General features: G+C 45.6%; 1 protein-coding gene across 2 annotated transcripts in view; it reads left to right on the forward strand.

Annotated features, from left to right (window-relative positions):
• Positions 1 to 1,578, forward strand: part of trps1 (trichorhinophalangeal syndrome I) — a 99,678-nt gene extending 98,100 nt beyond the window's left edge. For both annotated transcript variants that reach the window (XM_076302101.1, XM_076302102.1), the window contains exon 7: positions 31 to 1,578. In XM_076302101.1, the coding sequence (XP_076158216.1) occupies positions 31 to 1,422 (1,392 nt within the window). In that variant the 3' untranslated portion in view covers positions 1,423 to 1,578. The remainder of the gene's footprint in view (positions 1 to 30) is intronic.
• Positions 1,579 to 15,808: the final 14,230 nt, after the last annotated feature.

Raw genomic sequence — 15,808 nt, forward strand, 5'->3', positions numbered from 1 at the left:
TAACTCTCTTCTCTCCTCTCTTGTTCACAGACTCCCAGGCCCCTGAACATCATCAAGCAGAACAACGGCGAGCAGATCATCCGCCGGCGCACGCGGAAGCGCTTGAATCCCGACACGCTCCCGTCTGAGTCGGTGGGTCCCAAGCAGCAGCGCGGCGGGATCAACAGCGAGGAGCGTCTCAACGGCAGCCCCCTGGAGCGCCGGCCGGACGACTCGCAGACCCCTTCGGGCCCGGACACCCCCGTCGCCCCGCTGCGCTCCGACATCCCGCACGGCCCGCTGAGCAAGTACGAGGGCTACGGGTCCCCTGCCGCGGCGGGCGTCAAGGGCCACCCCAGCCCGCGCTCCACCCACGCCTTCCTGGTCAACCAGACGCTGGAGATCCAGAAGCGCATGCCCCCGCTGCACCTCCACAAGAGCCCGCCGGACGCCGGGGGGCCGCTGGGAGCCGAGGGCAACAACGGCCTCGCTGCCCCCGGCTCGGACGGCGGCGGCAGCGGCGGCAAGGGCGGCTCGGAGCGCGGCAGCCCCATCGAGAAGTACATGCGGCCGTCCAAGCAGGCCAGCTACTCTCCGCCGGGGAGCCCCATCGAGAAGTACCAGTACCCCTTCTTCAGCCTGCCCTTCCTCCACAGCGACCTGCAGAGCGAGACCGACTGGCTGCGCTTCTGGACTAAGTACAAGATGTCCGTGCCGGGCAACCCGCACTACCTGGGCCCCGTGCCCGGCCTGCCCAATCCGTGCCAAAGCTTTGTGCCTTACGCCCCCTTCGGGCTCCAGCCCCACTTCCCACCCCCGCCACCTCCGTCCTCCGTCGGTCCCGAAAGCGACGCCCCACTCGACCTGGCCATCAAACATTCCAAGCCCAGCCCCTCGGTGACGCCAAACGGCGCCGGCTCAGGTGCCGCCATCCCCCTCGGGCTTGCGACGCCGCCCGCCATCGTCATAGAGAGGAGCAACTCGGAAAAGCGCTCCTCGCCTGCCGCAGCGGCGGTCGAGAAAGAGCGCGAGCAGCAGCCAAAACAGCAGCAGCTCAAACCAACATCGAACGACGTGGACGAGGGCTCCACGAGGGCCCGGTCACCAAAGCCGCCGCCACCGCAGCCGCAGCGCGCCAGACCCGAGACAGCGGAGCAGGGCACGCAGGACGAGCTGTCCAGCAAGTGCGTCCGCTGCGGCATCCTCTTCCTGGACGAGGTGATGTACGCGCTGCACATGAGCTGCCACGGCGACGGCGGGCCCTTCCAGTGCAGCATCTGCCTGCACGCCTGCGCCGACAAGTACGACTTCACCACGCACATCCAGAGGGGCCTCCACCGGCCGGCCAGCGAGCCGCCCTCCTCCGCCTCCACCCCAACCCTGACCCCGACTCCGACCCCGACGCCGGCACCGGCCCCAGGCGACAGCCCCCCACAAGAGTGAGCCGTCAGACGTCCAGGACGTCCAGAACGACCCCGACGCCACAACACGCAGCATGAACTGCAGGGGGCGCAGTGGAGACAGTGCTTCAACATAGAACGCATCCTCCCCTCACCCTAGACCCCCACCAATTCCTCAATCCTCAACTCCTCACACTTACCCCCCCCCCCCCCCCCCAATAATCACCTTCACTCACCTGACTTTAAAAAACATCATGAAGTGGAGGAGGAACCACAAATGTGCCATGACGGCTTGCGCTGCCAGTCTTATGCGGTGCCTCAGTCTTTCAAAATGGGAAAGAAGACATGAGAGTTCTAGACAGCTGTTGGGAGTTCATTTCAAGCTGAAAACTAATGAACAACAAAAAGCTATTTGCAATTTCCACATTTTTACGAAGATACAAATGCTTTTTAATGACAATGGTACAAGCAGTTTTGTTTTCCCACCTCAGTTTCTGAGACTTGTCGAGCAGTCCAGCAAGTAAGGTACATGAGCAGATTTATTTTTACTGGTTTGACCTTTTTTTGCTGTTTTTTTTTTTATTTTACTTTATTTTGTTTTATTTTATTTTATTTTGTACTCCCTTGCCTTTCTCCCGTGGGAGAAGTGGCTTATCAAAATGTTCTCGTACCTCCAGTGACACCAGGATGATGGGCCTCATGTTTGGGGTCAAAGGGTCGAGACAGGTGTTCGGAAAAGCCACGGAAGAAGTGACAGTGCCCTCAGCAAAATTCAGACTAACAAAGACGTCCTCAGGGAACGTGCACGGCTGATCTAGAGACCTTAAGTAGTTTAGACGTACTTGTCGCCAGTTAACATTGTACTAAGTGTCCTATGTTGTATCAAACAATGTTCATTTTTAGAGATGCATTTCTTTTTTTGTGGGGAGGGGGGTTGTTTTGGGTTGGTGTTTTTTTTTTTCCACAGATATATCCGTCAACACTTTAAGCTGCTGCCTTAGTTGCTGGGATGCAAAACTGATATCACTAGAAATTTGGGAAGGAATACAAAGAAGAAGAAAACAATATATTTTCTAAGATGTTAATAAGAATAATCATTATATCAGTGCCTGATATATTGTACAAAGTATTTTCTACCTGGTATGTTGATATGCAGCAATGAACTTGCAAACTTGCATTGGAGTAAAGAGCCCATGAGCTAGGCTCTGACAAACTGTTTACATTTGCAAATGTAGCAAACTTGGTAATGAAGCAAACACCTGCTATTGTTACATTTTTTTTCATTGATTTTATTTTAATATTTTTTATCTCTCACAAGAACAAAAAATGCTATTAAGAATATAATGCCTTTTTTTACAAAGGCAGGAGCTTCAAGGAACAGAAGGACATGGTTATTTTTTAGCGTATATGTATCCGTGCACAGACGCCACACCACGCATCTGTCCATTCCAAGCATAGTCTGTCTCTATTCTTTATCTTACCTGGCACGCACACATACTGTACACACACACACACACACACACACACACGTACACACACACACACACACGTCCACCGCAGTGCTTTGTAGTTTCAGAGCAACTCTCATGGCGGTGGGCTTCAGCCTTTCTCACACTCTGACGCCGAACAAAGAAAATACTCAAGAGCCTGACCAGGCTTTGGCATCCGTTTCATTAAGTGAATAGGATCTCTACAACGTTTTTAATACTTCCTTATTTGGTCGTCCAGGCATTTCAGCCACCACAACATTCACCAGTGTCTCTCTTTATGTTTTTTTTAAATTTTATTTATTTTAGTGTGTCAGTTTTGCATTTTTAAGACAAAATATTGAGAGAACCAAGGACTAATTCTTGCATAGTTCCATCTGCGTCCCGACACAGTAGAGTATTGTAAACAGTCATGACGTGCAGGTGTTCTGCAGGTGCCTTTCGTTGGAACAGTGGCAGTTGTGTAAACACTCCCGAGTTTGCAAATCCATGCATTATGTTGCAGGGCTGAGTCTTTAGAGAGCAGCAACATGGAGGCAAAAGGACTCACGACTGCGGTCACATGTGTGGAAGTTCCTAAAGTTGAACTGCACCACTAGCGTACTCTCATCGACTTTCATGTGGAGGACCTAGAAGTGAATAAACAAAAAAGCGAAGGTGCAAGGCACCACCACAGCTGGTGGTCCAGTTTTAACTTAAGCCATGGCAAGACTCAGACTGGCTCCGTCGGTGCCTTGACACCACCCGATTGCTTTCTTATTAGACTCACACAGTGTCCTTCGTGAGATTCACATCAGCTTAATCGCCCGTGCTCCCTCTGACTACAGATATTACAGATCCTTACCAAGTAGATGCCCCCTCATCAGCAATATCAGATCCACTGGACTGGAGCTGAATCAGAAAGCCTAGCCTGTAATCATCTTCAAAAGCATCCGGCGATGCTCAGCAGAAGCAAAAACCTCTGGTGTTTTTTACTTAATCGCTATTACACAACACCCCCCCCCCCCCCCCCCCCCCCCCCTGTACATGCTTTGCTAGCTTGGAAATGTCTTTACTTTCTGCTAGTCTGGCTTTATCCTGTCGTGGAGTGCTGCACTCCGGCCCACGGTATATATTTATATGAAGTGGAGAGAGAGAGACTTGGAGGATGTATGAGAGAGAAGGGGAGAAAGGATGAGAGAGGAGGATGGTGGTATTATGTATGTGTTGGAGTGTGTTGTTTTTGAATTACTGAGAGGTGTCAGATACTCAGTATAGCCTTACGATGCTGCTTTACTGCAAATGCCTCTTGGGAAATAAATGAGTAAAAAAAGAATACATTTAAATAATAAAGCCTTTTTTTTTTTTTTCACAGGAGCATTTATACAGTAGGTTATTGAATAACATAAGGAACTCTTGCCTTTTTTAAAAAAATGTTTATTTGTTTGAGATGTCATAGTTTATTTTGCTCTTGTTTTTATTTCTTGTTTTCTGATTATTTTTTTTAATGGAGTATGGATGTTTTTAAGTTGAAATATGTTAACGCTTGCACTTCAGTTATCCAGTTTATTGCCAAGGAAGAATGATGAAATGTAATTAGCATGCTGCATACAGGTACTGCATCTTAATCAATTGACTTTTTTTTTGTAAGTGACCATACATATTTTATAAGGGCCTTATGTAAGGCTGCAGGGAGAGAGAAATACATAGGAGGGGGGGCTGTGGGATGGGAGGCTACGAAGCCAGCTAGGACACGGTCATGGCAGAAGGCAAAAAATGTAAATGTTTTTAACCATATTTTTTTTTTTTTAGATTGTTATTGTTTTTACTTTTACAGCATTTAAAGTGCATAGATGATGGTTTAGAATTGTTTTTTGTTTTGTTTTTGTTTTTGTTTATTTTTTGATTTTCAGCAGCCACCTTAACGTTTTTGTGTTGTAGTTTTTACAAGCAAACAACAAAAAAAAATCAACAAAGATGGCAAAGATGTCTGTTACATCTAAACTTGAATAATAATGATGATAATGATAATAATAATTAATAAAGTAATAACAAAACATGTCAGATGGTGTGATGGTCATCATTTTTCTTCCACAACACAATGACTAGTCTTTCAAGTGCTGAGAGCTGTCAATAACCTAACTTCTATAATTAGTGTAACAACCCCTTGACAAATGGTGACAAATTGTTTGGACCAGACAAGCCACACTTAACTGGACCTATGAGCACACCATGACCTTCATGTGCAGAAAGGCCCATTTTTTCTTCAGTCAGTCTTTCACCCATCGATTGCTCTTTTCCATTACAGAGATGTAGGTAAACCTCTAAGCTCTCGGCAGAATATTATGTAACTCAAGGTATTTGTGGGCTTGTGCTCGGCACAGAAGGGCCAATGAGATGACGGAACCTTTAAATGAAGAGCCTTGACCCCTCTGGCCGTCGCATGTGGATGCTCCATTGATTGACATCCCGTCTTTTGACTTGCGGTCAATATACAGTTTGCGAAGCGCTCGGCTGGAATGCTGCTGTCTGACATGTCTTTTAGCAACAGCAGCACCAGCGTCAGACATTGACGACCACAAGATAAGACATTACAGCTGCTGCTAACTTAAAAACTCACAGTCTAAAACTGCTGAGTTATCTGAGACGCATCGACTGTAAGACATTCAGCCCTCTGTGTTAAAAGTTCAAAGTCTTTGCAAACTTTATTTAACACATTTTTACATGCTTACCTAAAATAATTCCTGCAACATAAAATCACTATGAAAGAAAATTCTGTGATTTAGAGAAGGTGATGCAATCTCATGAAACCTGGGATATTTACAAACATGAGTGTGACTAGAATGTGTTTTGATGAAGATTCTAAATATCTCCTTTGCAGTGGCACTCTTGAATAATGAAGTATACTATGGGTTGTACATGTTTGCAAATCCTATTATATTGAATTATTTTACATTTACCAACAATCCTGGACAAATTTAGAACATGAACTTGCCGGTAGTACATAACTGATACATCTATCAGCTCATTAGGTCTGTCACAAAATTAATCATTTACAAGCCGGTATCCACCATTTTCTTTTTAGATAGATATATAGATAGATACTATAATTGATAATTTATCATTGAGGGAAATTCTTTCTTTGCATTTTAGCCATTAGTGAACACACACACACACACACACACACACACACACACACATACAAAACCCAGAGCAGTGGACTGCCCACAAGGAGTTGAGGGTTAGGTGCATTGTTCAAGGGCACCTCAGCCCTGCATGTGGACATGGGAGAGTGACGCTCAACAGCCTCCCATGTTCCTACTGTACCAGTCAGGGATAAAACTGGCCACCCTACTGTCACAACTCAGCTTCCCAACCAGTAGGTCATGGCTGCCTGCCCAATGCCTCTGCTGCCTGCCCAGCTGCCTTTCTCCTTCAACGGCAAATTTATTTGTGGTGGATCTGAACATCCTGACTGGCCAGACATTTAAAAACAAATGCATTTCCAGTACTGTACATTGTATTGTACTTAACTGCAGAAATAAGGTATTTTGATCAATCAGACACATTAACAGCTTAGCCTAACGTGCATTTGCAGCAATTGCCCCATAATGCCTGTGGTTAAGCATAGGTTTTAGTTTTATAGCAATGTTTTGAATGCCGAGATCTTCCAGTATATGTATGCTAAATGATCTATGCTTATTACACAAACCTTTTATCATTTTTGCAGCAGTACAGCAGTACAGCATTCAGCAACTCTGCAGATGAGACTGGGCTGTTTCTTTAAGAATCCTGGATGAGTTGAAAAATAGGAAAACATATTCTATACAAGTACTTTTCATGATGATACAACATGGCCATGTAGAATTTCACTCTATACTGTATGGCTAATATCTGCTTGTTTGCTTGTGCTTGTTGTTGACCTTATCGGTCAGCAAGCAGTCGTGTTTCAGTTTATTCACTTATCTCAGCAACCACCAAGATTGATCATAAAAAGAAAGCACTACATTAAATTTATATGGTTACTGTATGTACTCAAACTGAAAGGTTCCCCATGCTTTCTGGAGTCTTTCTTTTGACTGCTAGCTCATTGCCGTTCTCCCATTGTTTTCAAAGGGACACTAGTGAGACTGTTAGGCCTCTGGCCATTCTGCTAGTCTCCAGCAGAAAGCATGTCTCCATCTCTCTCACAATAACTCCTGTCGAGGCGCTTTGGACTTGCATAGTTGCAGTCAGTCCAGACTAGAGTGCTGCTGTGGTGTCCCACAGTGTCTCTGCCGGAACTGCAGATGGAGTCGGACCTCTGTAGGCAGTCTTTGAAGCGGATGAATGATGCTCTCTCTCTGTCTCTCTCTCTCTCATGTGCACACACACACTAACTGACAAACTTTCTCACTTACTTATTCACTCGCCTCTGGCCAGTCCCCCCCCTGCACAGCAGCACACTCTTGGTTTGGCAGGGTCTACTGTCATCCAGCTTGGGTCCAGGAGTGGTCTGCCCGTGGCCATCAGAGACCTGGGGGACTCGGGGAGGCCTGCTTTGATCATCTCAAGGCAGCGGGTGGATTGGTGTGTGCTGGCGGCCAGCTCCGGGACTGCCGGCAGTCAAGTAAACAACAACACAGCGTCTTTATGAGCGGAGAGGAGGTGGAAGCGCTCGAGCCGGCGCGCGTGTGTGTGTGTGGAGGGCTAGCATTATGAAAACACTCCCACCATGACTCAATAAATCATGAAAGCCGCCGGGCGGTGAATTTCAATGCACCGGTGCCTGTTGCTCCGGATGGGCCCAGGTAGAGACCGGACATACAGGCGCTCCTGTCACACTCCTGTCCGGTATGTTATGTGACAATGTTGTGGTAACAGAGCAAGGGAAGCTCCCGAACATTTTATCTACATTTGTTTTCGAGGGATTTGGGAGGCGCAGACATGTGTGCCAATGTAGAAAGGGTATGGCCCATGGATTGTGGTATCACTATCTTATATATATATATATATATATATATATATATATATATATATATATTTGTTATAAATATATATTTGTTCAAAGTAGAGCACCTGAATGATTTCCACTCATCAGTGTGTGCACTTCCTAGGTGTTGACCTCATGACCTCGGTGTGGTGTTAGCACCTGGCTACACTAGTCTGGCCTCAGAGCCCTAGTGCAGATGCTCAGCTGTGGACAAGCAGCGCGTGCCTAAATGAGCAGCCAGCAGGTCCCACTCAGGGCTCAGGGAAGAGCAGCTCAGGCAGCAGGGGGGGTTGAATGTCTAATGGTCGCTCAGAGCGATCGCATGCTCCAAAGGTCCTGAGTAAAAAAAACAATTTTAAAAAAAACAGCAGACTGCTCAGGTGGGAAAGGTTACTGTAGCCTCTAGGGATGAGGATGTCAGGTGCCGTCCTCGAAGGCCTCAGTGTCGCCTGACCGACGGCCGTGGGGGAGGGCAACAGACTGTGACACACTTTTGAAGGTCACATGGAGGTTTCCTCACCGTGTAAACAAAGTCACTTAAAATCAGACCATGAACTCACACATAAAGCTGTTTATATTCACGTTTAAAAAAAACCACACAGCTTCTGTCTAGCTACTGAACCCGTGACCTACAGTTTTGTACCATACGCACTAGTTATATTGCAAGTCATTTTCATAGACAGACTTACTGTATGGATTACATAAGCTTTACACAAGTAATAGAGTTCATTCAGTGTCAGACTTTTTGCTACGCTTGTCCTTAGAGTGTCTTAAAAATCATACACATTTCTCGTTAAGGGATCTGGATTCTGTTCCAGACGGCGAACGGGTCTGAGAAATGCCTTGGTGCCGATCGTCGCCACGGACTCGTTCATTATCAGCCGACCCCCATCTCCCCTCTCTCTCCCCCGCCGTCGCGACACAGATTTAGTGCCTTATCAGCTGGGTCTGGCCCTGGCATCATGGCAAATTTCGCAGATGACGGCCCAAGCCTTTCCCGCAGCACTCCGATGAACAGCCTCATTTCGGCACACCCCAACAAACCGCTCCTCCGGCGGCTTGCGGGGGCCCTAACACATATCAAATTAATCAACAAACCATTCACTTTTACAATTTGGGAGTTATCCGCGTGATTAAACCGGCCCCGTGTGGATGGCTGGCTTCGCTCCTCGCCCGTCGCCCCCTCCAGCCCTGCAACCTCCCACCCCATCTGGAAGCAGGCTGTTGATTGGACGGCTTCCATTCACGGGCAAAAACCAAATTGTCGTCGCCCCAGATACGGGACTGTGAAACAGACGGGGGCACGACCGTCCAGTAAGGGGGCCAGTGGGGCTTCCTGCTCTGTCTGTCTGTCTGTCTGTGTTTGACTTTATATGTCTGCCCATGAAACTCCTGTCTGTCTATCCTCCTGTATGCTTTGTCTCTCTGCTTTTTTTTCACTCTGTTTGCCTGTCTTACTGTCAGCTTGGTCACCCATTCTTCTCTCTCTCATTCTCTTCTTCTGTTTGTCTGTCTGTCTCTCTCTGCCTCTCGGTCTGTCTCTGTCTTTCAAATCCATCCCTAAAGCTTCCCCTCCCACCACCCTGTCTCGTCTTTTTATTAAAGATCCGTCCTTGATGAACCTCTCGATATTTATCATGCACAAGAGACGCACCCTTTGAATGTAAACCATATCCTGTCAAATAAGAGCGATGGCTCTGTATGAGAGCAATGATCCATCTCTGCAACCCCATGTCACATGCTGATCCTCTTAAGTGGGCTGTTTGCAGCTGGCTGAGTTTGCTTAGCAGGAGCTCAATAATCTTAAGCAGTGCTGCAGACAAGGAAACTCTTTACTATATTAAATGAACTTTATTATTCATTAATATATTTTATGATACAATGCATTGCAGACAAAGGTAGGGGTAGGCAACCTGTTTTGTGTCAATTCAGAAAGAAAAAAATCTAAATTGAGCCAGCTGGGAATTTTATTGCACAAATGATTTTGAAATGGCTCATGCTTTCATATGGTTACCACTATTGAACCTGCTTTATTACAGTGTTACAACAATAGCCACTGTAGCTTGTAATAGGCCTCTGTTTGCCAAATTTGCAAAGTTCTGACCCTAAAACAAGTGTTTCCTCTCAAATGCTAAGATCTCTCTCTCGCTCTCTCACTCACTCTCTCCCTCTCTTTTTCTCAGTTTCGCATAACTCCAACCATATGTTTGAGATATTGTGCATTCATATCTTATATGATTTAACAGGAAAATATCAGAGAATCATACCGCATATTATGAACTCACCTACAATACACAAAGGTAATCCAAGGTTATGTACAAAGGTGTTCCAGAAACAATCCAGAAAAATACTTCCATTTACAATAACATTTATTCATTTAGGAATGACATTAGAACTACATTGCAGAACAATTAATACTCCAACAATAAATGCTACCAGAGAATGAGAGTGCAGCAGTTTGAGTCTAAAGTGTGCTAAACGTGTAGTCAAAGGATATAGTGGTAGAGGAAGTAGAAGGATAGTAGAAGGGAAGTGCATGGTAAGTGCATGTTGGGAGGGTTGAGTTGTTAGGAGTGAGGAGAGGAGGACCTTCAAGTGCTTCTTGAAGATAGAGAGGGACACCTCTGTAGAGGTACGGTCTGATTTTTACTTATATTAAGTAGTGCAAAGCGGCAACATGGTCAGATAAGTTTAGCTGGTCATCAATCATGACACCCAAGTTTCTTATCACCTTTGGTAGGAGCAGGAGAGAAGAATCAATTTTGATGTTTGATGTTGTGATGTATGGTTTGTTTGGCTGGGAAGACCAGCAGTTCGGTCTTAGAAAGGTTTAGTTGGGGGTGGTGTTCCTTCATCCAAGTGGATATGTCTGAGAGACAATCCAAAATCTGCACTGAGACCTGGAAATCTGCACCAGGCGGAATGGACAGATATAGTTGGGTATCATCTACGTAGCAATGATATGAGAAGCCACGTGAGCAGATAATCAAGCTTAGCGCGGTGGTTTATATGGCAAAGAAAAAGGGCCCCAGCATCAAGCCTCCAAGCCAAAGGGGGCACCTCTCTAACGGGGCGGTGAGATGTGGATGTTTGTCCCAGTAATGTCACATTGAATGATCGGCCATTGAGGTAAGTGCGAAGTGTGCTGTGCCTGTAATGCGCATATTTCCAAGTATGGATAGTAGGATGATGGTTGTTGTCAGAAACAGCTGATAAGTTGAGCAAGATGAGAACTGAGGACCGAGCTCCTGCTCTGGCTGATTTGAAGGTTTCTGTCACAGACAACAGAGCCATTTCGGTGAAGTGGCCACTTTTAAAGCAGGACTGATTAGGCTAAAGGAGGTCGGTCGGTGAGAGACATTCTGTGACTTGTTTGGAAACCACCCTTTCCATAGCACTAGAAAGACCGGCCAATAGTTCTCTACTTGAGTGGAAGCAAGGGAAAGGTTTATAAGCAGTGCTGTTACTTGAGCCAGTGTGGATGCAGTTGGAAATGTACAAGAAGCCAGTGATCCATTAATCACATGTGTGACTGCTGGCGAGATCATAGGAGATATAGCTTGGAGGAGGTTGGTTGGAATTGGGACCAGTGGGCATGTAGAAGGACAGTTACATGTGTCAACTAAATCCTGACTCCTGGGTTCGTCTACAGGTGGATTCCTCACTTTATAGACACAAGAAAGAGATGGATATGCTCAAGAACAGTTCCGTTTAATTCCGACTCAGCTTTTACACATGTCTCCAACCACACAGCCTGTCACTTCCTAGTTCCCTCACGTGCTGTAAACATCTAATAACAGACATGAACTTCCCCATTTACTAACATTATAAAATCCTTATATTTTCTAAATTATTACTTAAGATATTAATTCTTTATACATATTCAGGAATTGTAGTAATTACTCAAGCTTACACATGTTAGGACACCTCACTCTCAATGAGAGGGGAGAACGAAGGAAATGATGGGCCATAAACCGAGAGAGACTGAGGATACGCAGTAGCACTGCTGCATTCTGGATCTCTTGTTGTGCCCTTAGCAGGGGGAGACTGAGAGGGACATGTAGTAGGACCGCTACATATTTGAGGCTTAGTTGCACCCTTAACCTTAGGAGACAGATTGCTGTCAGCTGTGAGGTGGGTTGCTGGAGGAGGAGGTTGAGGGTCGAGTAAAGTTTTGAAAGTGGAAAATTGTCTCTGGTTGTCAGCAGCACTGTGGATCTTATCATTAGAAAAAGCCTTCTGTGCACTAGTGATGCTGGATGAGAAGGACTGGTAGCTCGTGAGGTCGGTAGGTGCTTTAGTTTTGTGCCATTTCCTCCCAGCACCTCTGAGGTCAGTGTGCAGCACTCCCAGGGTATCATTCAGCCATGGATGAGACTGGTTAGGTCGAGCAGGTCTGGAGGACACAGGCTATCCAGACAAGAGCTTAGTATAGAGCAGAGTGACTCTGTGGCATTATTAACCTCTAGACAGAGTGTGCTGACAGGTGGACACAGAGAGGAGGAATGGATGCAGGTTGCGGTGCAAGGAGATCATGGGCAGAGGAACAGAGGCTTGTTCAGAGAGGCACATGCTGAGTCAAATTAAATCATGGTCAGACAGGTGCAGAGGAGTCACCGTTAGGGTGCCACAGTTTCGAGCGAGGATGAGATCACGATCTTTGCCGGCTTTTGTGAGTCGTAGGATCTGTAAACTTGTTGTAGCTCGAAAGGTGCTTTTGAAATCACTGGAAAGTCAGGATATTCACAATTAGAGTTTAAGTAGCAAGAAGAGCAGTAAACTTACACTTAGCTAACACTTCTCTAGGCCCTCTGTGTAGCTCCCTCAATACTCATTCTCACACTTGCAGAACTCACTATTACATCGTGAACTGGACCAATAGAAAAAGGTTGTTACATGCCTACCACTCCTGCAAAGAGCCTGGTCATGAGAACAATTCCAGTTTTGAGCAAATCAAGAGCATCTGCTCGCTGTGAACAAGGCTTCACACCGTTTAATAAGCTAGCTATTAGTTGGTGTCATTTTGGGTCATTTGCTTGGGACCCTGCTCTCCATAAGACCTCCTTACAAGGCTTCATCTCCATTTAAAAGGATGAGCGAAAGTACGACAATTACCACAGCTTCAAGGGCACTCTTCTCCAGGTGATAAGAAAGAGGGGAAAAAAATCTCCAGGTTGTACAAAAAAGCATATCTCAACCCCTCACACTCCTCTCGCTAATTCATGAAACACAATGGACAGATTCACAGAGAGCACTTTTATCAGACGATTAGAAGTATAAAATGTGGGCCTTTATCGCAGAAGCACTCAAGCGTTTCACTGACCCTTGTTTGGCGGTTCAGGAAGATGTTTAGCTTTAGCTTGAAGCCTTGGTCATGCAAAACTCAACTGCTATAAGGTCAGTTAAGCATTTGCACAGCTTTTTCACTCTTGCTCTCTTTCTCTCTCAAAAGTTTATCGGACATTACCATTTGTGTGCCATTTTGTTATCTGCGAGGCTATTATTGTGTGGTTTATTTTTATCTGTTACGTGATCAGGTCTTTGTGTGGAAAGTTTTATAAATTACTTCATGTATGAGCATCTAATTTTCTGGAAAAGAAGCTGCAGTTTTTGCCTTTTTAATTAGGTTCAGGTAAAGTTGTGAGTCATAAGATATGGTGATAAAATAAGTCATAAGATAAGTGCAAAAAATCTCCCCTTCCACATCTGGACCTTGGCCTCTGTTCTGAATGCCAGGGGCTAATTGATTGTACCATTTGGCTGCTGCAGGGAATTGGGAAAAATATCACAGATATTTCTGCTATCCATGACTGCTCATTAGTTTGTTAATAAGTCTCTATCGGTCAAGGCTATCTTGTTCTATTTCTCTGCCCTCAAGGCTACACATGAAGGCTACAAGATAGTCATTACAAGATTGTCCTCCATCAGTTCAGGTGTTTTTGAGTTTTAATCACGTCAAAAACTGCATAAGAATAACTTGGTGGCACCATAAAAAACGCTCCTATTTAATTTTACAATATTCCATAAATGCCAATCTAACAAAAAAGCGAACATTGTGAAAAAAGCTAGTCTCATATACTAAATATTGTATTCTTGTTTTCATTGGCCTTAAATAAAAACAATGCAGAATATATTCACTGAGTGAGTAACATTTCCATCCTTGATGCCAGTAAAAATTCATTTAATCAGTTATAAAAACTATGAACCTCGTCTTGCGTCTTTTATGGAGTTGAAATCACCTGTCACAGGTGCACACTGTTTATAAATGCCTCATAAAATGTGGATGATGGAGAATGCTTTGAAGTGAGCCAGCATGAGACTACCTTCATGTGTGCAAGCACCAACCCTCACTTTCAACGAGCATAGACTAATTATGAACTAATGGTTTAGAATGGCCTAAGTCCAGGCAGAGGGTCCCATGACTTGCCAGGACTTACCCCCAAGTCAGGCACTTACCCTCAGGGTGGACCTCTCTGGGGCCTTCTTGGCTGCAGGTGCCATTGGTTGGCTGGTGGCTCATTGGAGGGGAAGGGCTGGCGAGGGAGCGATAGGCCCCTCTCATGGCCCCTCTGATGGGTGAGTCATAAGCGATGGAAAGGGGGGAGGTGGGGGTTGAACTAGAGAGCACCTGCGGGAGTGCAGATACCCTGAGTCATCGCTGACTGCCTCAGCCTGTGGGACAGGATCAGCTCCGGCATGTAAAGCAGGCTAAAATCTAACGCATGAATGATTTATGACAGGCTTTTAAGGTAGGCTCTCTCTCTCTCTCTTTCTCCTGTTTTTCTTCAAATCTTTTTCTTTCTTTCACCCCAAGTAAAACATTATCATACACTAGAATAGACCCATGGCAACAAGGTGGTTTATACTTTATGGAAAACTAGGGCCAATTAACTATATGGTGACTCTTCATTGAACTTGCGATGTTCTAACAAGGCTCATTTTAGTTCTATGTCCAAAAACACATTCTCTTGCCATGGTCACTTACCAGTAAATAAACTCAAGAAACACTGTATACGAAACGATAAACAAAAGGCGTCATATTTATGCTGACACCATGCATTTGTCCACCATGCCCTTTGGTTGGAGTATCGGACTCTGTGTCACCTTGTGCTGACAGCCTCCATATTTCCATTTCGGGGCCAGGATGAGGTGACTCCTGGCGTGACCTCATTTTCCAATCCAGGAAGCCAGCAGGGACGGGCCGAGATTTCACAGGGCGAGGCAATGGAGTCTGTCCAGGGTTCATCTTCTCACCCTCCACCATTTCACACAGAGAGCGAGAGTGACCATAAATGTTCTCCTGAAAGAGGAGGCAGCTCAGTCTATGTCTTTCTGTTAATAACATCCCAATTTTGTGGAGCAAATGGTTTTATTTGATGATTATGATTATGAAGTCTGGAAGGCTTATACTTTTCTTGACCTCCAAGAAGGATGGGCTGATAGATACTCATCAGGATATCTCATGTGGAAATTCTTTCTCTGTATTTGACCAATCCATTTGTGAAGACACACACTAGCAGTTAGAACACAGTGAATAGTGAGCACACACAAACACCCACAGCAGTGGACAGACATTGCTGTAGAGACTGGGGCACTGTGTCTTGCTCAAGGGCACCTCAACCATGGATGTAAACATGGGAGAGTGCTGTCTGATTCCCTAACAAGTAGGCTGCCCCCTGACCTGTATATTAACGGTTGCCATAGATACTCCCCTAATATAATAATCTTAAAAATGCTTCAGGCTTTGTGGCAAGTTGTGCTTCATTTGTTCAATTTATTTTATGCCGCAGCCGGTTTTATAAGGATCTCACGAAATGAAGCAGCTTCCAGTTAACAGCTAATTTTCTTTCTCTCGCCAGCAAGCCCCACAAGGCTCTCTCTCTCTCTCTCTTTCTCTCTCTCTCTCTCTCTCTCTCTGCGGACGATTGTGTGACAGCCCCAGTTCCTCTGGTGCTCTGCTGAGATAAATAATCTATCTATCATCAGCAGGA

This window comes from Alosa pseudoharengus, unplaced genomic scaffold (genome assembly GCF_046254945.1).
Source record: "Alosa pseudoharengus isolate Yale_2024_CS ecotype anadromous, Long Island Sound unplaced genomic scaffold, YU_APseudo_1.1 YU_APseudo_1.1_scf_23, whole genome shotgun sequence".
NCBI classification, from domain to species: Eukaryota; Metazoa; Chordata; class Actinopteri; order Clupeiformes; family Clupeidae; genus Alosa; species Alosa pseudoharengus.